The sequence below is a fragment of the Mustela lutreola genome, chromosome 9 (genome assembly GCF_030435805.1).
Source record: "Mustela lutreola isolate mMusLut2 chromosome 9, mMusLut2.pri, whole genome shotgun sequence".
Lineage (NCBI taxonomy): Eukaryota > Metazoa > Chordata > Mammalia > Carnivora > Mustelidae > Mustela > Mustela lutreola.
The window spans coordinates 64059636-64080904 of NC_081298.1; the positions used below are offsets into that span (position 1 = coordinate 64059636).

Sequence of the window (21269 nt, forward strand, 5' to 3'; positions counted from 1 at the left end):
CCAAATGCTCAGAAACCCCAGGGGCTGGGGAGAAGGGGCACAGGCATGCCATTTAGGAAAAGCTCTCCAAATGATCCTATGTAATTGGGAACTGCAGAGATCTTACAATTGACTCTTGTACTACATGAGGGTCCACTTATATGTGGATTTTTTTGGGGGGGGGGTAGAGTAAATATATTTTCTCATGATTTAATATTTTTTTCTCTAACTTTACCGGTAAATTTTGGGTAGTTGACTATGTGGGAATCCGCGCCTCTAATCTCTTAAAGAGTCAACTGTAGACTATAAAAGGAAAATCAGAACAGAAAGCAGTTTTATACCTTTATTTGACAATCAGCGATTAGTTTTCATCCACATTAACTGTCTGTAGATCTGCAAAAGAAGAGACGGCCAGTCAAATTCCATACCACACTTCATGCCTGAACATTGCAAAAAATGTTTCAGCTAGTATTTTGGGAACTTTTTACAATCCAAATATCAACCTGTTTTGTATCCTCCTCCACTTCTCCTCGCTGTGACACAAAGGTTTATTGATTATGCCTGTTAGCCATTTCCTTATTAAAAGGATGCTGGGCATACAGAAGCACAATTAAGTATTTAGGATATATAATTTGGGTTTTCAAAGGGGTAAGGATGGCTTTTTTAATCCAAACAGCTTTGCAGGATGGAGTAAAACTTACTTTTGAAAGTGGTGACAGGTACATAGGTGACCAGTGTGTAGAGCTTGTTTGGAGAATCTTCATCCTCGTTACGTTTTCTGGACAACCGCACACGGATGCGGTACGGAACGTTCCTAATAAAAATATGAATGTGCCACTAAAGTCAATGTCTCCTATCAAGAAAACAGCTGCCAACAGTATTGACAGCTCCTAGCCCCCCGTCTGTAACATGCTTCTAATGCTCTGTCCTGAATCTGAATCTGCTCAAGCACTACAGGTCCAGTCCCCTGGAAAATATACAGAGCCACAGATGGACGTTAAATGCTACCATCTCAGGATGTACACCTGTCTCAGCAGACAGCAACCGCTGATAATCTATGAAGAAACATGGGCCCAAACATGCTAGGTCTTTCTCCTCTTTCCACCAGTACCCCCATTTTTGTTAGGGGATTTGTCTATGATCAGTGCTGATTTGCAGAAACACCACTCTGCAGGCTACATTCAATACAGAAGACTAAAGACTGCTCAGTTACGCTACCTTATACACACAAGCCTCTCCTCTCACTCAACCACAGTGGCATTATTGTGGCCTATCTTCTTATATTGGTCTGAGGACACAAAGCGTTCCAAAACTTAAGAGGACTCCTTTTGGCTTTTGTGACACCACTCCCCACCTCCCCCATCATCTTAAGGGACCTCGTTGGCTACTCCTTTATCAAACACTCCTCTGTGTGAATGCTCAATGCCAGCACGGTAAAGCTGAATCAGACTCCTCTCACCCTACTGATGAAATACTACACAGATGCAGACAGTTCCACCAGCCTCCTAAATCACCCAGGTCTACTCTAGCACTTTACATCATCCTCCACAGCAAAAACCACACCCCTGCTTGTAAGCAGGACTTCTCAACCTTGACACTACTGACAACTGGGCTGGGATATATAGCAAAGCCCCTGACCTGTGGCAATCCCCAGAAATGACACCAAAAACACCCCCTAGGGGAGGGTGGGCAAAACTGCCTACTGTTAAAAAACAAAACAAAACAAAACACTGTGCCAATGATTTCCCATTTTGTCTAGAGATCAATCCAATCTCTTTGCCATGACCTACAAGATGCCACATGGTCTATCTCCTAACTCTATCCTCACTGACTGTTCATATCTTATTCTACTTTCACCAACCTGTTATTCTACTCTACCTTCTCTACTTTCACCAACATGTTCCCAGCTCACACCAAGTCTGTTCTCTGTGCAATGTTCTTACGCAACACTCACACTGCTGGCTCCGCCATCATCTGGGTCTCCGTTCCAATACCACGTGAAAGGGCTTTCCTGCAGATGCTACCCCACCCTTTGAAGCCATCATCACATTTTAAAGAAATACTTCCATAGGCATTAGCTAATTACTGAACTTACACAGATTGTAGAATTGGTTAAAAGCTAGTGTAATTATAAAAAAGTTTAAAAAAAAAAATTATGTAACATATAGCTTTAGCACCTTATTCCTTTGGCCCAGACAGCTTTGTTGAGCCTTGTGTCAATGCGCACATCTGGAGTTCCCATCTCCTTCATGGCAAATTTCCGGATCTCTTTGAGTGCCCGAGGGGCACGCTTCTTGAAACCCCTGAGAGTCAAAGTAAAAAAATGAATTAAATAAAATATGTAACATGCTCTGTCCTATTTTCATAAAACAAAATCTAAGCCAAACCTTAAATAGGAATAATCCCTTTTACACCACAGTATAATGCCCAGCAGCCAGTATTAATACTAGGGACATAGAAAATGCACAATCCACTTTTAGTGATGTGGGAAAGAAGCTCTGTAGTTGATCCTAAGAAATGCTAATGATTGGATATGCTTGAACATAAAACATACATACTATGAAAGTGTCTTCACTTCAAAATACTGTTACATCTTAAGAGATGGCAAGTTTTTGAGCATCATTCAATACTCATTCAAAGGTTCATCATTAACTTGGTCTTGGCTTAAAGAATAGGGGCGAGCCTAAAATTGTACACATTTCCTCTCAACAAGAGTTAATGCAATGAAGCTCTTGGCATGTGTCAGCACATCATTAATTCATGTCTGTTCCAACTCTTAAGTACTTGTTGTTTTACATGAGGGTACATAAAGTCATTTGAATTTCATGTTTTTAGTTAAACAATGTGAAAAAGCAACAAATTCACTATAGGCTTCAACCATTTGGACAAGTGAAGGCTATTTCTTGGGATGTGGGGAAAGACCCCGGTCTAAAAAGGTATCCTACCACCTAAGACTGTGAAGGTCAAAGAAGGGGCCAAGTCAACCTTTCATCTCTGTAACCCAATGTGGGGCCTGGCACATACTAGGTACTCTACTTTTGTTAAAGGTGGAGTGAATTTTATGAAATCCAATGTAAGTAACACACAGAGCATGTTAGAGTTAAATCTGCTCTAAAACTTTCAGTGACTTCACATGTTTATGAAAGATGACTGCCTTCCCACCCCACTCCGCCTCTTCTTAGCCTCCCATTCCCTTTGCTCTACCCTCAACCTCCTTGCTATTTCTAGAACCTGCCAAGCAAACTCAGTTCATTCACTTAAACACTTGACCATCTAGAAATAAAAGGTGCCTGAAATAATAGCAGTAGGTCCAACAGACAAAATCCAATTATTCAGGTAGCTCATGTAGGTGATACATGGAATGTATGAGACAGTAGCAAGTACTACAGAGAAAAATAAACCAGGGGAAGAGAGAGAGGGAGCATCAGGGAAAGGGAATGCAGGTTTAAATAAATGGCCAAGATGATACTGGAGTCAAGATGTGCAGATCATGAGAGCAGCCATTTAGGCATCTGTGAGAAAAGCATTCAGGCAGAAGGAAAGAGTAAAAATAAAACCAGCTATCCTGAATCAGGTACATGCCTGGTATGATTTCAAAGTAAGTAGCCAGCTTGTGGAATCAGAGCAAGAAGTTGGGCTTCTAGAATCTGAGTAAGATGGGAAGCCGGGAGGGTTTGAAAATGGACCAGGTGTTTGAGGGTGAAGGAGGGAACCAGGAGCAGGGAGCTGCTAACTCTTAACAATTCAAGTGAGACAGACAGTGGGACCAGTGCGATTGGTAAAACTGGTAAAACTGGAAGGGAGAGCCAACAGGACACACTCACTTGACAATGACTAACACAGGGAAAGCCTCAAGAGTTGGGAAAGTCAGGGATAAAGATGAACGCTAGGAGTTTGGTGTGTGATGCCTAAATACCCAAATGAACAGTAGTTTTATGTTTGAGGCCTTAAGACTACTTATTATTACCAAGCATAGATGGAAAAGAGTCCCAGGATTCATCAACATTAACAGAATGTTGGAAAGAGGATCAAGAGGATGTGAGGGTGGGCACCTGGGTGGCACAGTCAGTTAAGCATCCGATTTTTACTTTTGGCTCAGGTCATGAGATGGAGCCCCGCACTGGGCTCCATGCTCAGGATGGAGTCTGCTTATCATTCTTTCTCCCTTTGCACTCCCCCTACCCCCACCCCGCTTGCTCTCTTTCAAGTAAATAAATCTTTAAAAAGAGGACATGAGGAAGAACCACAAAGTCAGCAGCTAGAGGAGCAATAAGAAAAGCATAATACTGTGGACTCTTTGGAAGTAAAATGAATAGAACATTTCCACAGAAAAATAAAGAATAAACTATCAATTGTTACCTATCACGGAGGACTAAGAAATGGCCAAAGGATTCAGGTCTTCACCTGGGGGTTTTATAATAAAGCACAAAGTGCCTGAAAAACTTGTTTCACACCTACACTTTTCAAACGTCCCATCATCTGTGTGGACTTTAAAACAGCACGCCACTTCACCCAGTGACTGACGTTCTGCCTGGCACTTTTTACCATTTCGTTTCTAAATTTCCTACTAAGTAAACTAGAAAGATAGGGTCTTCAATTTCCTGATCAATCTGCAAAGAGTCCAGGACTGTGCCTAATACTCAATTAAGTGCTTGATATGCTCCCTATACTAAGGAAGGAAACGTGGTTACTCCCTAGCAGCATTAATGCACAAAGGCACAGGATTTTTGGCCCAGAAGCCATCCTCAGGGACCCCAGGTGAGACACCGCACACAATGTTCCTTGGCTCACACATGGAAATGCAGTCAAGTACCAGGCCCAACGCGGGTACTACCACATATTTAAATCCCTCATAAAATTAGCTTTCCTAGGGCACCTGGGTAGCTCAGTGGATCAAGTCTCTGCCTTCAGCTCAGGTCATGATCTCAGGGTCCTGGGATCAAGTCCTGCATAGGGCTCTCTCTGCTTGACGGAAGTCTGCTTCCTCCTCTCTCTCTCTGCCTGTCTCTTTGCCTACCTGTGATCTCTGTCTGTCAAATAAATAAATAAATCTTCAAAAAAAAAAAAAAATATTTTTCCTGAGATAAGAGAATGCCCAGTATAGGGCAAGAAATTTTGTTCCACCCTTGGGTGCCTCAACAGACTGTTTTGCTGTGTAACATTTGCTATTAAAAACACCAATAACCACATCAAAACACTACCCTTCCATGAGACTGAAGAAGTTGCTGCAATGGCACTGTTCACAAAAGAAATCCAGGGCTGCCAATAACCCCCCTTATGCACAATCTTTCTACGGTGGCTCCCACTATTAATTCTCAAACAGTGACTATCCCAGGAGTCCAGTTAGAGTGAATGAAAAAACTAAAATATTCTGTATTCCATCTGTTAAATAAACATTCTCCCTCATGCATTCATAATATTAACGTAAGTGACCCCATCAATCACTAGTGAAGAGTCTACTTCAGGAAAACAACAAAGAAAAATTTAAAGGTATTGGTTTGCCTCGACTAAACTAAAATCATCTCCCTTAGCTAAAAGCCTTGGAAGGCATGGCTTGGAATTCCAGGCTAGTAAGGAAAGAGAACAAAAATCTCTCAGACTCTTCAAATTCCTTCCCGGGGCCTCTACTGATTTGCACGCCCCCAGGAATTACATTACAGCAGGTATCAGGATCTCCCTGCTCAGAGGATTCAGAGGCTGACTGGCCTCGAATGGAACACCAGAAAGGGAAGTCACTTTGATTCTTGAACTGGATGCCATTTACAAAAACTTGCCACAGGAGTGCTGGCATCCTACAAAGAGAGATTCGTGGCTTTGGTCATTTACTTCTGAACTACCTGCATTTTCTGAGAAAGACCTCACAGAAGAAAACATGACAGACTTCCAAGTGTTTCAAAGAAAGACAGAACAAATGTCCCTCCCCATCACCTTTCAAGTCCACTGCTATTTAAGATCTATTCAGTGAAAGAAAAGGGATATGATATCCCTTATCTGAATATGTATTTACTATTGGCAAACTGTACGTTCAGCGTTACAGCACTCACCATAGCATGTATCTTCCCCAATGTCCATAACCCAACTACCCTCTCTCCCCCCCTCCCCCGGCAACCCTCAGTTTGTTTTGTGAGATTAAGAGTCTTCTATGGTTTGTCTCCCTCCTGATTCCATCTTATTTCATTATTTCCTTCCCTACCCCTCAAACCCTCCACTTTGCCTCTCAACTTCCTCATATCAGGGAGATATGATAATTGTCTAAGAAACTTATTTCTAATGACTTAGTGGTACTCTGGTGGTCCTCTCTATTGTTGATTCTGGTGCTGATGTTCCAGTGTGCAAGAATGTGACTGGAAGAGGAATGGTGAAGGCAAATTCTGTAGGTATACCATGGAGTACTGTACTTCTCACTGAACAGAGATATATGCATACAAAATTAGGAGATGGGAAGCAGGGTTACCAATTGGCCAGGTCTCATTACTTTCCTCCGGGCCAATTACTACCAAATTCTCCAGCTGAAGAGGTTTGGGGGACAAAAATGTCCAGTTAGGGACTTTGCTTCCAGCCACGGACAGTTTGAAGACAATATTAGCCAGAACACAGGGATGTTCCTGTCTTGTTTCTGCACACACTTAGGCCTTCCCCAAAGCTCATTACCAACTCGCAAATCTACTTAGAACCACGCCTCAGCCCTGGTACATGACTTTCAGGGGGCCAAGTTAAACCAATCTCAACCTCACTCCAGGTTTCTGGTTTCTAGATTGTCAGTCATATGTTACCATTTTACAGAATGGTTGTTAAGGAGACCAGAATTTGTGTGGGTCTTACTTTAACCAGTTAAAAAGATTCCCCGCCCCCCCAAAGGCGTGGACTGTAATTTAGCCCACGAATTTCACTAACATTTTCCTCTATTACTGTGAGGAGCTTAATATCGAAATTCTAACTTTAGACACTCGGTCCTTAAGAGCAGGACTTTTGGCAAGCGACAAAAATAAGGGGCTCCAATGTGAAAGTCTATAGGCAGTTCAATTAAAAAATTTGGTCTTGATTCTGAAGTTCTATTTTTAACCTGACCAGCTGTTTGGCTGGACTGCTATAGCTAACATGCTAACCAAAATTTGTGTTCAGGCACTAACAGGCTCCACATTAGTATGTTGTCTTATTTTAACTTTGAGAAAGATTGCCAATGAACTACAGCACAGAAAGCAGATGAGACTTAAAAGCCAAACAACTTCCCAACTTATTTCAATGTTGTTTTTATGTAAAGATCAGTGTAAAAATACTACCTCAATGCCTGAGAATCTAGACGAGTCACCTTCTCATTTCAATTCTGTATTGCTTTGGGGGTCTTTTATCTATGGAAACACTTTGTGAACTTTAGAATTAAGGAAAAATTACTTAAAAGTCCAAGTTGAGACTGGAGAATCCTATCCAGTTAGAACCTTGGCAGAACTACTTGAGAAAGTTTTTGCAAACTGGGGCTTTAGATTCTGAACCAAAGTAATTCTTTTTTAGCTTAAGATTACTCTTTCTTTACAAGAATGTAGTGAAGTCAAATAGGAAATATACATATGTGCTATGGGGGGAAATGGGCTTGCTTGTGGATATAGGTTTTAAAATTAGTATTCTACCTTTAAAAAATAAACAGTATTCAAGAAAAGATTTGGTCTTCATTCAGTAAGCATATATGCAGAAGGGAGACAACTCACTAAGCTTAAGGACTGAAAACCAAACCCTAGACAAAAACACCAAAACGACAACACTCAAAATCATTCTCAATATTCTCGTACATCACAAATCCAAAATAGCCATGTGTCCTTTGCACAAACATTGCCCTATAACTCCACTGACACATTCTCTAACAACACTCTGTTTTTCTAGTATTACCACTCAACCAGTACTAGTACGTATTTGTGTGGGGGTCAGGATCTAAGGTATAAAATAATCTTTAATTGTTCACTTTCTGGGCTGGACACAGCTTTTTAGTTAATATGTTAGCTTTACTGGGTCTAGAGACATTTTCACAAGCTTGCTTTCCTTCCTTTACACGTCTTTTACCCTTTAGCCCGGCCAGGTTCACTCAGTTTACAAATCACCAAGTGAAATGTTTTTACCATCACCTACTTCCCCTCAACTGGCTCTCCCAGAAACCATTATTCAATCTCGTGTTTCCAGCCTTTACCCTCCGAGGATTACACACTAAAACCTTATAAACCTTAAACAGGGGCCATGGAATACAGATTTGGGTTTCCAAAGGAAAAATAACCGATTTCAACACCATCTGGCTTTTCGACAACTAGACAGACCTCCGAGCGACAACCAGACGCATGAGCTCGGGTCCCCCGACCTGCAAGGCACCGGGCCCGACTGCAGGGATACTCACACTCCATGGATGCGCTTGTGAATGTTGATGGTGTATTCTCTGGTCACTACCTCGTTGATGGCAGAACGGCCCTTCTTCTTCTCGCCACCCTTCTTCGCGGGAGCCATCTAAACCCAGCGACAAGGAAGTTCAGAGCAGAGCGGGACCAGCACAAGCCAAGTCCTCCCTCCCGAGCCCGGCCTCACGCTGCCACCCTCGGGGCGCGTCCAGGTGCAGAGGGTTCGGCCAGGCATCTGAAGCCCCAGGTATGGGCAAAAGCAAAGCCGGTCACCCACCGGCCAAAGCACCCGCGCCCCTCAGCTGCTCCCGCCCCGGAAACTCCTGCAGGCTCGGCTCCCCTAAGCCTGGCCAGTCTCTCAGGCTACCGGAGCCCCTCAACAGCGCAGATTCCCGAACCCCCGGAACGCGGAGTTCCGGGCCGGCCTACGAGAAATCTCGCTGTCCCGGTCAGCACAATCCCGAGCGAGGATGGAACCAGATTCCTAAAGCCAGGACGCATCACCCATACTTACTCTGCCGGGCCCGGGATGGAAAGGAAGAGCGCGAGGTATTGTGGGAGAGGGAAAGAAGCGTCACAAGTACAGCTTCCGGGTCGCGTATTGGCGCTTGGAAGCGGAGAAGACGCTGAGACGTAAGCGGCATGAGCCGGGGGAAAAGAGAGCGCACCTCGGGGGCGGGGCCAGGGCCATGCGGCTGCGCACTCCGGCCGCATTCTCGGCACCCGGCTTCTAGCCCCTTAGTTCTCTCCGTGCAGCAAAGGCGCTGCTGGTTCTTTCGCCTCTTTCCCTAAACCTTCGGAAAATATGAGAGGCCCACAGCTGGGTGGGAACAGGGCCAGGAAAGGAAGGCACTCTTTTGTTTTCCCTTTTCTGTCATTGATTTGGCCACCGTTTGCTGAACCTGAGTGCGGTGCCGTGCCTGGCTAGCGGTCTCGGAGAAGTCGGTCTCGAGACTGCTGCCGCCTTGGCAGGTCTCGCTTTGAGGAGGGGTGCTGCTGAACGCGAGTGCTTACTGTCCCGGACCGTGGAGCCACGCGAGGGTCATGTCCCGCCCGATGCAGGGGTGGGTCGGGGTGCAGAAAGCAGGGAGGTTTGTGCTGCGCTGGAAGGATGGGCAGGAGGTAGCCAGGCAGAGAAGTGGTGGAGCAAGGCAGGTGAATGTTCTGAAGCACTACGGCTTCCTAGACTCTAGGCCGGGAGGTGAGATAGTGTGGGGCCTTACTCGAGAGTTTGAGTATTACAGGTAAAATGAATCACTGAAACTGTCAGGAGGGCACTGCCACGATCAAATTTGTTTTAAAGTCAATTCAGTAACACTGAAGAATAGATTAGGAGCAGAGGGGCAGGATAGTAGCAAGGAAACTTGTAGAAAGAAACCACATACTAGAGACAAATAAGGAGGATCTGAATTAAGGCAGTTGCAGCAGGATTAGAAAGAAGCAACCTGATTTTATAGTTAATAGAGGATTTGGAGAGAGAAGACCAGTGTTGAGAAGACTCTACATGTAAGCGGTGTGGGAGCAGAGGATGAAGATATTAGTAACCTGCCATTAGAGCAGTAGGAAAAGCTTTATTTTGAAATATTCTAAGGCAGAAGGAAGCCAGAGTGATTAACAGGTTCTACATGCTACAGAGTTCAAGTAAGGCAAATATTGAGATGGACCCACTAGATTCTCCAGACAGGAGAGAATCAGTGATATCAGTAAGTTTCACTCCTGGAACAATTGGGAGTGGGAAGGAGTCAAATGAGGACAGAGTGAAGAGTATGGGGTTGGAATGCTTGCCACCTATACTGTCTCCTGGGGCATAAAGCCATGCTGAGGGAGGGGAACAAAAGGCAGGAGACCCAGGGAAGCATGAAGCAGTCATGTTGTACAAGTAGCTTAGGTATCTGAGAGATGACAGGGAGATCTGAGGAGGTGCTGAGAGGGATTGTTCTGGAGCTTCTGAGAGACCTAATAACAATGTCACCAATGTGGGGATTCTAAGACAGTCACTTGGACCCATTCCTTCTTTATTCTTGATGAACTCCCTTACTTCAGAGGAGTGCACTATTTAGTGGCTTAACACAGGGAAGGATGAGAGCTAAAGTTTTTGAGCCCTCACATAGCTGAAAGTTTTCATTCAACCCTTAAATTCATTAATACTTTCACTTGTATGGAATTTCAGGTTGAAAATAATTTCTTCCCTGTGTTTTGAAGGCATTCTCCATTGTCTTCTTTCAGTGTGGTTGTTGAGACGTCATGTGTCATCCTTTGTGATATGTTTTATTTTCTCGGAAACACTTAAGGATCTTCTTATATCTTGAAAGTTGTTAAATTTCAAGCAAATAGACCCCTCTACTGGAAATTGACAAAATCTCCCTTTCAGCTCTCAACTTTTGCTTTAAGTAAATAAAATAATAATAATAATAATAAATATTAAATGAATAAATTAAATAATAAAAGCCATTTGGTTTGAAGGGCTGATAACCACCAGACTTGTTTCAGTCTAGCCTCACGGTTCAGGCCAGTCCAACTGCTAGCCTCCCACAGACCAAAACCTATAATATGAACTTTGTGTCTTTTGCAAGTCTCCAGTATTTGTTAGCTGGGCTTCTTGCCTGGTTACCAGGGAATTGTTAAAATGAGACAGGATCTGAATGCTACCCCATGGGGGCAGCAAGGAAGAAGACTCCGGTCTCAAGGGAGCAACAAGCCTTAAATGCTGGAAGGTCTTTGGAAAGATTTGGGGCTCAGCTTAATGGTCCAGTTGGACTTCTTCTGCAGAGCCACTGGAAGATTTTTAAGATGGAAGGGGTGTGGTGATGCAGAAGGGAGGCACTAAAAGGAGATGTGTTCAGTAGCAGTATTCCAAAACTTGTGTATTCCAGAGTTCGCGTTTCAACCCCTCCTCATGAGCCAAGACTTTGCAGTTTTCCAAAGAGAAGGTCATGGTTTTTCTGGAAACAAGACAGGGTTGCAAAACAACTTTTTAATGAGCAAAATTAAATGAATCAAATGCTTGGGGATTAAATTTCGTCTGATGTTATGCGAGTTTAAACAATAAAGAGTTTTCTGAGTTTATCCAGATGCTGAATATGTGTAAGATTTAAGCAAAGCTGAATTAAATTAGTAGCATGCTATACTCCACCCTCTTTCAATGACTTCCAGCTAGAAAATCCTAGAACAATAAATATGCTGCTCCCATTAAAAATCTTACTTTGGGGGTACCTGGGTGGCTTAGTGGGTCAAAGCCACTGCCTTCTGCTTGGGTGGTGATCTCAGGGTCTTGGGATGGAGCTTCCCACCCCTGCATAGGGCTCTCAGCAGGGAGCCTGCTTCCCCCCCTCTCTCTCTCTGCCTGCCTCTCTGCCTGCTTGTGATCTCTGTCAAATAAATAAATAAAATCTTTTTTAAAAATCTTACTTTGCTTAGAAGAATTCTGACAGCCAATTAAAATTCAAATACAGAAAGATCAGATTTATAAACCTTTGAATTTACAGAACAGTTCAATTCCAAAATAGTACTAGTTTCACACAGACTTTTTTTTTTTTTTTTTTTTTGTGGTGTCTAAATATGGTGAATCTCCTGAACGGATGGGAGCCCCCAGATGTGGGGCCATGATTGTGTGGAAGCCCGTGGTGTGGGCCCTGAAAGGCTTCACCCAAGAGAGAACAAAGAAGACAGAAGTTTACTGAATACAGGGCAAGAGAGCAGTGGGCAGAACAGCAAAGGAGAGGCTGTCTGCAATGAGGTAGTGCGAGGGGGCTGTTTTTAAAGAGGGATGGTGAGGAGGTATGGTGATATTTGGAATTTTCCCTTTTTGGTAAGTAGCCCACCGGTTAGTTAGGGGCTTTGGATATTTTGAGGTGGGTCACCTGATGGGCCTGTCTGTATTCAGTGAGGGGGTTGCTGTGGGCCCTTTCTACATTCCATTGCTCAAGACTGCCTAAAAGCAGCCTTTACATTTTTATGTATTTATTTTTAATTTCATTTTAAATAGGTTCCACACCCAATGTGGGGTGCGCACTCATGACCCAAAGATCAAGAGTCACATGCTCCACTGACAGAGCCAGCCAGGCATCCCCAGACTTTTTGTTTTAAAAAGAGGGTTTATGGGGATGCCTGCGTGGCTCAGTCGGTTAAGCGTCCAACTCTTGATTTCAGCTCAGGTCATGATCTCAGGGTTGTGTGGGAGCAAATCCCATGTTGGGCTCTGTGCTGGGTGTGGAACCTGCTTGGGATTCTCTTTCTCCCTTTCCCTCGGCACCCCCTCCCTCTCTATCCCTCTCTTAAATAAAGAAGTAAATAAATAAATAAAAAGAGGGTTCATTTCTGGTTCCTTTAAAGAATAAATGATCCGAATGCATGCAAAACATTTACACTTACTTTTTTTCAGGAATACAATTCTATGAACAATAAAACTCCTTTTCTATGTATAGCCTCTCGTGCCATCCAAAACTGCTCCTTGTCATAGGACAGAGCACTCCCACTATCTCATGGGGAAGCAGGTAGATGCACAGAGCTCTAGCGATGGAGCAAGGAAAGGAACCTTCTTCTCTTGGACCAGCATTTGCGGCAACGTTTGTGCTGAGCATCACCATCTCAGGGATGAAGCCCCATGGAGAAGGGCAGGGAATGTTTGCAGTTGGCAGAAGCCTCCCAGAGGCTGCTGTTGTCTCTCCCTGCGTCAACGTGATGTGTGTACACACCTCTCATACACAGACCCGCGAACTGGAATGTGCATCCCTGATATCTAAGTGCTGGTGGGGGAAGTCCTTGAACTCTAGCCTGGGTGAAGCTCATTAGGGGCTGGGATTGCCTTGATGCAGAATGTCTCTGGCATCACCATGGACTCCCTATGTCTGGAGGCCTGAGATGTTTCCAGGAGCCTTTGCTGTTTCTGTTTGTTGTGTTGTCATCTTCACAGTGAACAACTGGTATTTTTTTCCTGGCACGACCTTCAATTGTGAAGGTCAAGACCTGAAGGGCGTGTGCACATGTTGCTCTCAAAAAACCTAATGCCATTACCTGATTCATTCATTGCTCACTTTCACCTTTTCTCTACCTTGGATTATCCTTGGGAACATCCTGAAATAAAAAAAATTTTTTCTTAAGTGAAGAAAAGATGTATGCATGCATAGATAACAAGGGACAGAAACTGCCTCCAGAGGAAATTGTACAAATTTGTTAATTTATTACAAAATGGCCACTCACAGAAAAACACAAGAAAACCTTTATACTTTTAGATCCGGGAAAGGAACTGGTGTCTCAGATACAAAATAATTTACACATAATTCATACAATTTTATTTTATATAGAAATAGGTCATTATTACAACAGCTGTACAATTCACTACACTTTGTCTTTTAATTACATAAAATCTTTTCTTTAGAAACATCTCAACATAACAAAACATACAAAAAAAGCAAAGTGCATTTTGAAAAGGAGAATCCAATCCTCGATCTTCTCATGAAAGATCTGTAGAAAGGTGCAGCATTCTGACTCAAGGGGCCGGCGCGTGCTGGGGTTTCCTCGGGGACCCGGAGCTCCACGGGCCTGCCTGGCCCGGGAAACCTCTTCCTCCAATTCTGTCTCGGAGGTCCCAATAGGATTCTGGAATATCAGCTGCGTGATTGTGCTTTGCTTTGAGTCCGCCTTTGTAGTTGCAATCAAGGAAGTAAACAGGAACAGTCCAGTGTTATATTCAGGGGAGACAATAATCACTAGAAAGAGCCTCCTTCCGTTGGGTTCCAGGCCAGAGGGCATGGGTCTGTGGTCCAGTTAAGAACCACCGGCTCTGCCATCTGATTGGTGGGCTGTTTTTGATCCTGTGGTCTCCAAGTGAAGTCGCGAGACCTACTTATTTTTAATACCTGAAAGTGCCTAAGTTATCTCCTCTGTGCAGCTGTGCAAATTAAAACAAAAGCCACCATTTAAAAATAATGAAAAATAATCTCTTTATTCTCTCTCTTCAACAGATCTCTGACCCAGTGCTTCTGGAATGCAAAGGAAAGAGGATGAAGAGAGTAAAGGCCAGCTAGCAAGTGTGGACGCACCACAGCCAGCTAGAGGGACCAGCGTGCTCTCAGGGAGGATGTGCCCAGCCGTGCCATCTGCTAGGTGAACTGAGTAACAACACTTACGTGGGGGCACTCGTTTCCAATCCGAGTATGGCTGTAGAGCGTGCCCGAGAAACACAGAGGCTAGGGAAACATGGCCAGTATTCTGATCATTTTCCACGTGCCAGCCACTGTGCTCTGGAGATGGTTACCATCCAGGAGTTCTGAAATGTATGCAGTGTGCACAAAAGCCAAGGGTTTCAACTCCTCTCCCCAATTCTTGTGGCCACCCCATGGTCCGTCCATTGGTTAAAGCTGATTGTGACCCGATGGACAAGCCAGGGCTCTACCGGGGTGGCTGCTGGAGGCCCGAGGACTCAGAGAGGCTGCTGACCCTTCGGGGAGGGCGTGAGGACTGGGGCGGTGGGGGGTAGCCCAGGGTCCCTGGCTGTTGCGAGTAGGTGGAGAGAAGTAGCGAGTCCTGTTGCTCACTGTGCAGAGAGGTTGGTGCCTGCACCTGGAAAGAAAGGACAAAGAGCTAGAGGACTCACCTCTGTGGGTGGCCAGGGCAGGGGGTGGGGAGTTGGTGTCTAATCGTGGCAGTACCTTGGGGGTTGGGTGGGTGGGGAAGAAAGGAGCCTGAGGCTCTGACAGGTGGGTGTGAATTCTAAGCTAAGTTCTCTGCCAGCACTTTGGGTCCCAGTGGGCCAGGAAGCAGGCTTTGGGGTGTGGTTTCCTGAACAAGTGCACATGATCTACACATGGCCTGTGTATTTTGGGATGTTGGGACCTGAGACCATATGCAGATCATTGACAGGGCAGAAACCAAACACGCATGCAGTCTGTATACTTTTCACCATGGTCCCTGATTCAGTGACTGCTCCCCATTCTCCAGCATCAATGGGGGAACATCCTAATTTGAAGCCCAGAAACTTCAACTGGTCAAACCCTAACTTTGGAACCATCAGTCCCATTCCATACTCTTCCCATCCATGAAATCTCCCCCGTCCAAACCACCCAATGAACCCCAGGCACACCTGCCCCTCCACTTCGGCTCAGGCTGTCTCTCTTATTGCAACACTGTCCCTTCCTCTCCATTCACTTCACCCACACTTTGGCTCTGCAGCAGATGCCCTGGGGACTTCCTCCATGAAGGCCTCCAGCCACAGTGCTCTTACTGGCACAAACAAAGCCTGGCTGCTTTCTAGGACATTCCTTCTCCCCACATTGTAGCACAAGGTCCTGGAGACCAGCGAGAAGGCCCAAATGCTCTGTGTCTTCTTAGCCCCATGTCTTGGAGGAACAGATTCCCATCAACATATTTGCTGCCAGGACTGCAGAAAGACATGGGAGGCCTCTAACTCAGCCCAGACCATCCCTGCCTTCTTCACCTGTGCCCATCTGAAATCACTTGGGTCCCACAAAATGACAAAGATACATAAAGCTAAAGTCTTGAGTTAACTTCCCCTATGCTTGAAGCCAGGCAACTTGGAAAATACATCACAGGTGGGTTAGCATCTTTGGAATTAAATTGCATTTGAGACCTTCCAGAAGGACTCTCTTCATCTTTATCTCACCTGTCCTTGAAATGTCTCAGTCACAACACTCTCCTGTGGCTTTGAAGGTGTCTAAGCAGGGAAGCAGAGCAAAGGGAAAGCCTTGCTCTGCCCTGTGGTGGGGGCTGGAGGCCCAGGAGTATGTGCAAAGGACAGAGGCAGGGCTGGGCAGGAAGGAGCATTCTGGGCATATGTTGGAGGGAAGGCCAGAGCCCCAGCAGACATTTCTGGTCCCCTCTGAACATCAACCACTGGCTCTCATGCTCCCACCTTCCAGTGTGTTTGGCACTTGCTTAAAGTAAGGCACCTGGCCGAGGGCTTATGAAGTGCAGGAACCTTACTGTCTTTTTAGGATGGGTTTGTTTTCCAGAGCTGCTGCCTTCTCCCGGGAGCCGTGGAGCTTTCGCCCGGCGCTTGCCCTGGCCCCGGCGAGCGCCAGCGAGGGGCGGCTTGCCACATTTTCCTGGAAAGCCCCAATTTCATGCCACATTATTGTATTTGTCAAGCAAGTTGGATGAATCTTTAACTAAACATGATATAATTTGTATTTATATAAGACCGTGTGTGTAAACACACTAATGAGTCTGACAAACATAGTAATTGGTGTCTGACTTTTGCTCTCAAAAATAGGGATACCATAATAACAATTACTTCTTAAAGATGGATTTTTTTTTTTTTTGCAGGCATTAGTCATCTTACTGATTCAAATTTGCCCCACTCTCTCCCATATTCCAAACTACCCACAAAACATACTAGGTACAAATTTTGTAAATAGTGTTTGTCAGATGGAATAGCATTAAGGATGGATATTTTAAGCACATAATGTATGAGGCATAATAACTGAGTCTAAATTTCTCCTACTAAATATACAAACACTTTATAAACTTTAAGTTTTATAAACTTCATAAACTATAAAGCCTCAAACGCAAATCTATCTGGGGCTTGTTCTGGAACTGAGGACTAGAACCATCCTGAAAGCCAGGGAGGGAAAGGCCTGTCAGGCCGGGGCTGTGGAGCTGTACCCTGTGCCCAGGCGCATGTGTGTGGCGGCCCCCACCTGCAGGAAGTGCTGTGGCTGCTGCTGGGCCTGTGCGGGCTGCAGGGGCGACTGCCTGGAGGCGGGGAAGCTGGGCTGGGGCACCGCCTGTCCCATCAGCAGGACGGGGGGCGAGGCGCTGTTGCTGGTGGTGTGCATGTCTGCATTTGGAAACACGGCCTGGCTCTGTGGATACCTGTTTGGTCACATGTGGGAAGGAGAAAACAGACTTTTAAGAAAGAGGTGTTGATGTGGCACCAACAGCACAGGCAACAAAAGGGCACACAGATAGACTGGGCTTTGTAAAAATCAAAAACTTTGGTGCATCAAATGACACTATTCCTGGATTGAGAAGGCCACCTATGAAAAAGTATTGGTGAGTCATATATCTGACAAGGGATTGCTATCCAGAATATTTTTTAAAAAATTCCTACAACTCAACGACAACAACAACAACAACAAAACAGCCCGACTGCAAAAATGGGCAAAGGGTTTGAACAGACATTTCTCTCAAAAAAAGACACAAATGGCTAATAAGCACAAAAAAAGATGCTTAACATCCTTAGACAATAGAGAAATACAAATCAAAATCAAAATGAGATACCGCTTCATAGCCATTACAATGGCTATTATGAAAAAACAAAAAACAAAAAACAAACCAAAATAGCATTGATGACGATGTGGAGAAATTGGAACTTGTGCACTAATAGGAGTGGAAAATGGGGGACACCTGGGTGGCTCAGTCAGTTAAGTGTCTGACTGTTGATTACAGCTCAGGTCATGATCTCAGGGTTGTGAGATCAAGCCCTGAGTCGGGCTCCACGCTGAGTGTGGAGCCTGCTTAAGATTCTCTTGCTCTCTCCCCAAGTCCCTCCCCCCTCACTTCTTTCTCTAAAAAATAAGTAAATAAATAAAAATTTAAAAAAGAAATGTAAAATGCTATTATGGAAAACAGAATGGCAGTACCTCAGCAAATTAAGTCTAGAATCATCATATGATCTGGCCATTTCCACTTTTGGGTATATACCCCAGTGAAGATGAAAGCAGGGACTCAAGCAAACATTTGTAAATCTTTGTTTGTAGCAACATTATTTTCAATAAGCAAAAAGTAGAAGCAGCCCAAGTATCAACTGACAGATGAACAGATAAGCAAAATATCGCATGTACATATAATGTAATATTATCCAGTCTTTTAAAAAGGAAGTAAATACTGATTCATGCTAGAGCATGGATGAACCTTAAAGGCATCATACTGAGTGGAGTAAGCCAGTCACAAAAGGAAAGTCTTGTGTGACTCCCCTTAGATGAGATTCCTAGAGGAGTCAGGTTCATAAAAGAGAGCAGATTGTGGGACTGGAGAGTAGAGGGAACAGGGAGTTAGTGTGTAATGTGGGTTAGAGTTTCAGTTTGGGAAGATCAAGAAGTTCTGGAGACGGGCGGTGGTGATGGTGGATGTCACTGAAAGGTATGCTTAAAGAGACTTAAAACAGTAACATTTTTGTTGCATATATATTCTACAACAGTTAAAAAAAAATTACAAAAGAAAAAAAGGTGTTGATGATCATGGGCCATGAACAAGAGGCAGAGGAAGGCTAGTTAGGAAAGCTCCAGAGGAGCAGAGAATAGGAACAGGTGTTTAAAGCCTCCACAGAGAAGTCCATTTTGCATTATATTTTTGGAAATGTCATGTCTCTGTCATTTGTAACAAGATGGGGCATTGGGTCATGTCTAGAAGAGACGGTAGAGGAGACAGGAAAGGTAGAAATTGGGTTGACCAAACACTGGAGAGTTCCAGAGGAAAGAAATCCCATTTTCCCCTTGTTCACTGCATTTTAAGCATCCCTGGAGAGCGATATAACAAAAGTCTTTGTTTTTTCTAACTGAAAGCACCATTGGAGAATTTAAAGATGGCTCCCCGAAGTGCGCATTCCCCATGTGACCCCCCCGTGGGGTTTTTATTGGGGTAAAATGAAATGCTGTAGGTACAGACCCCCGCCCTCAGAACTGTTCAGTAACCATGCACTGCTACTGTTCTTGCTGCTGAGGGAGGAGGCAGGAGGAAGGGCTTCCCAGCAGGAAGCGTGCATCCCAGGGAATGGGGTGGGGGAACTAGGTAGAACTGTCCCAGCGAACTGCTGACAGACACTCAACCAGTGTTTAGACAGGAAAGATGCCTGTGACATTGTTGTACTTCTGCCTCATGTCAAAGAGCTAGGAACTACTTCCCAGTCGCTTTTCGTGTATTCAGTCCTCTATCTCCATTACCCTTTGTCCTGAGTAATTAATGCAACAGGGGAGCCAAGCCACTCCTGGACGTTGGGGCTGCCAGTGGTGAGGAGTCTGGGGAAAGGAGAAGGTTGCTTGTCTGGGAGGAAAGAGGACCCACACGGGCAGGGTTTCATGGTCCCGTGACTCGGCAGGAGGGCTCCGAGTACACCTGTGGAATCTGCCAGCGTCTGTGCGTCAGAGGAAGCCATAGGAGGGCCCTGGGGAGGGGGATCAGGCTACATGTACCTGGGTTATTACCAGGGGGACAGAACTGAAAAGATGCCTAAAGATGATGACAGAGAATATAATTGTTTCCTTTAGGTCCTATTCTAAGCATGGGATGCTGGCACACAGTTTTACCGTTTTTAGTGGGAAATGGAAGAAAAGCTAAAGGGGTGCTCCTGCAAAGGGGGTAGGCACACGTTGACCTTGCCTTTGGTGCGCGACACGCACGAGGAGCGCTGCTGGTCCAGGCCGATGAGAACCCTGCCAGCCCGAGAGCGCTCAGCGCACCTCTCTGCCTCCTCCCTCCACCCGGGGCCACCTACTTGACTTGCCGTCCAGTCCTGCTGACCTCTGAGGGCTGCCTCGCATCGCAGGACCCAGGCATCATGGGCTGGATGGGCTGGCTCAGCAATAGCCTTGGAGCAGAGGGGGGGAGATAAATGGGAAACTTGAATCAGCACCCCCACTGTGGACCCGCTGGCTGAGGGCAGCACCTGCCCAGCCCGGCTGGGCCCATTCTGGCTGCCCATGATCCCCACGGTGCCCGCTCTGCTCTCAGAGGGTGATGAGTGCAGCCATCTGAGCCCCGGGCCTCTCTAGCCACTCTGTTAGCCAGAATCACCTGAACTCTGCCTCCATCCACAGCAGCAGGGAGGCTGACAGGGTCACTGGAAAGCCTGCACCTCAGCTGTCTTTCAAACAAGGGCAGTCTCTGTACCTGAGCTGCCGGTCATGGCTGAAGTCTGGGCTGGACTGGCACTGGCTGCCATCCTGGGAGGCAGAAGCGAGTGTGGTCAGGCTCAGAGCTGGCGGGAGCACCGCCGCGGCGCTGCTGAACTGGGACGTCAAGCTGTTCACCGAGTGGCTGCTTCCTTGCATCATCTGCGAGCTTCGCATTGGCCTTGGACCCTGGAGCCATCATGTTAATCAGAAAGGTAAAATTCAGACTCAGCTCTGGAGTTATTGCTCCAGGAACCCTCCTTCCCAGAACCCCTCTCTTCTATCCACCTTGGCCCTTCTTCTAACTTAGGACCCACGAGTTTTTTTTTGTTTTGTTTTGTTTTTTAAACTATTTTGATCTTGTGACTGTCCCTGTTGGCTTCTAAGCACCTCAAGGATTCCTTGATTCCCTTGGACCTACCACAGTGTCAGGCTCTCTGCAGGCCAGGAAAATGTGCATGAACCAAACTACCTTCTGATTCATCAATTCCACTTTAGCAAGGACCTCCTTGCTGTTTCCCTCCAACTCATCAGGATCACTCCTGCCTCAGGGCCTTGGCACTGGCTGATCACTCCATGCTCTTCTCCTTAATACCAGTATGGCTCATTCTCTCATCCTTTCAGGTCTTTGCTCAAATACAATCTTCTCTTAGAGAAGGCCACCTAGTTAAAACTCCAGTCCACCATTCCACCTTCACCAGTGGTCCCACATCACGACTTGATAGGTTGGGATCTTTATTTGTTTGTCTCTCCCCTGACTTGGATCAGAGAAGTTTTTTTTTCTTTTTCCTTTTGTTTACTGCTTGTCCCTCAGGGCTTAGAACTTAGTGCCTATTACATGGTGAGTACTTGACAAATACTTGTTGAGTGAAATCATAAATGAATGAGGGATTGGGCTTGGATTTGCTTGTGCTCTTTAAGTTTTGCCCTGTTTGACTGACTGTCCATTCATATGATGGCACCACAGTGTTTTAACCCTCTGACCTTCCATGAAATCTTTCAATGTTAGTGTAGGTCCTTCCTCAGTTTTGTGGGGTTTTTTTTCTTTTCTAGATTCTTCTCGGCT

General features: G+C 45.3%; 2 protein-coding genes across 6 annotated transcripts in view; both read right to left on the minus strand.

The window, feature by feature from the left end:
- Positions 1 to 308: 308 nt before the first annotated feature.
- Positions 309 to 9009, minus strand: RPL31 (ribosomal protein L31). Its single transcript, XM_059134488.1, has 5 exons — positions 8869 to 9009; positions 8357 to 8463; positions 2157 to 2282; positions 681 to 793; positions 309 to 372 (listed from the first exon to the last, which is right to left on the minus strand). The coding sequence occupies exons 2-5, from the start codon at positions 8461 to 8463 to the stop codon at positions 341 to 343; spliced, it is 378 nt and encodes a 125-aa protein (XP_058990471.1). The 5' UTR covers positions 8869 to 9009; the 3' UTR covers positions 309 to 340.
- A 4502-nt stretch (positions 9010 to 13511) lies between these two features.
- The window catches only part of NPAS2 (neuronal PAS domain protein 2), a 125270-nt gene continuing 117512 nt past the window's right edge, over positions 13512 to 21269 (minus strand). Inside the window, exons 18-21 of one of the 5 annotated variants that reach the window (XM_059134491.1) lie at positions 20202 to 20392; positions 19816 to 19899; positions 17012 to 17186; positions 13512 to 14915 (exon numbers count right to left, since the gene is read on the minus strand). In XM_059134491.1, the coding sequence (XP_058990474.1) occupies positions 14745 to 14915; positions 17012 to 17186; positions 19816 to 19899; positions 20202 to 20392 (621 nt within the window). In that variant the 3' untranslated portion in view covers positions 13512 to 14744. Of the gene's footprint in view, positions 14916 to 17011; positions 17187 to 19806; positions 19900 to 20201; positions 20393 to 21269 lie in introns of all 5 variants that reach the window. The other 4 variants (XM_059134490.1, XM_059134494.1, XM_059134493.1 and 1 more) reach the window with 4 other exon arrangements.

Excerpts from the sequence above, each read along its gene's own strand:
- RPL31 (XM_059134488.1), bottom strand. The coding sequence starts at position 8,463 with ATGGCTCCCGCGAAGAAGGGTGGCGAGAAGAAGAAGGGCCGTTCTGCC. Across the intron at positions 2,283-8,356 it reads CACAAGCGCATCCATGGAGT|GGGTTTCAAGAAGCGTGCCC; the intron begins GTGAGTATCCCT and ends TTTGACTCTCAG. Across the intron at positions 794-2,156 it reads GTCTGGGCCAAAGGAATAAG|GAACGTTCCGTACCGCATCC; the intron begins GTGCTAAAGCTA and ends TATTTTTATTAG.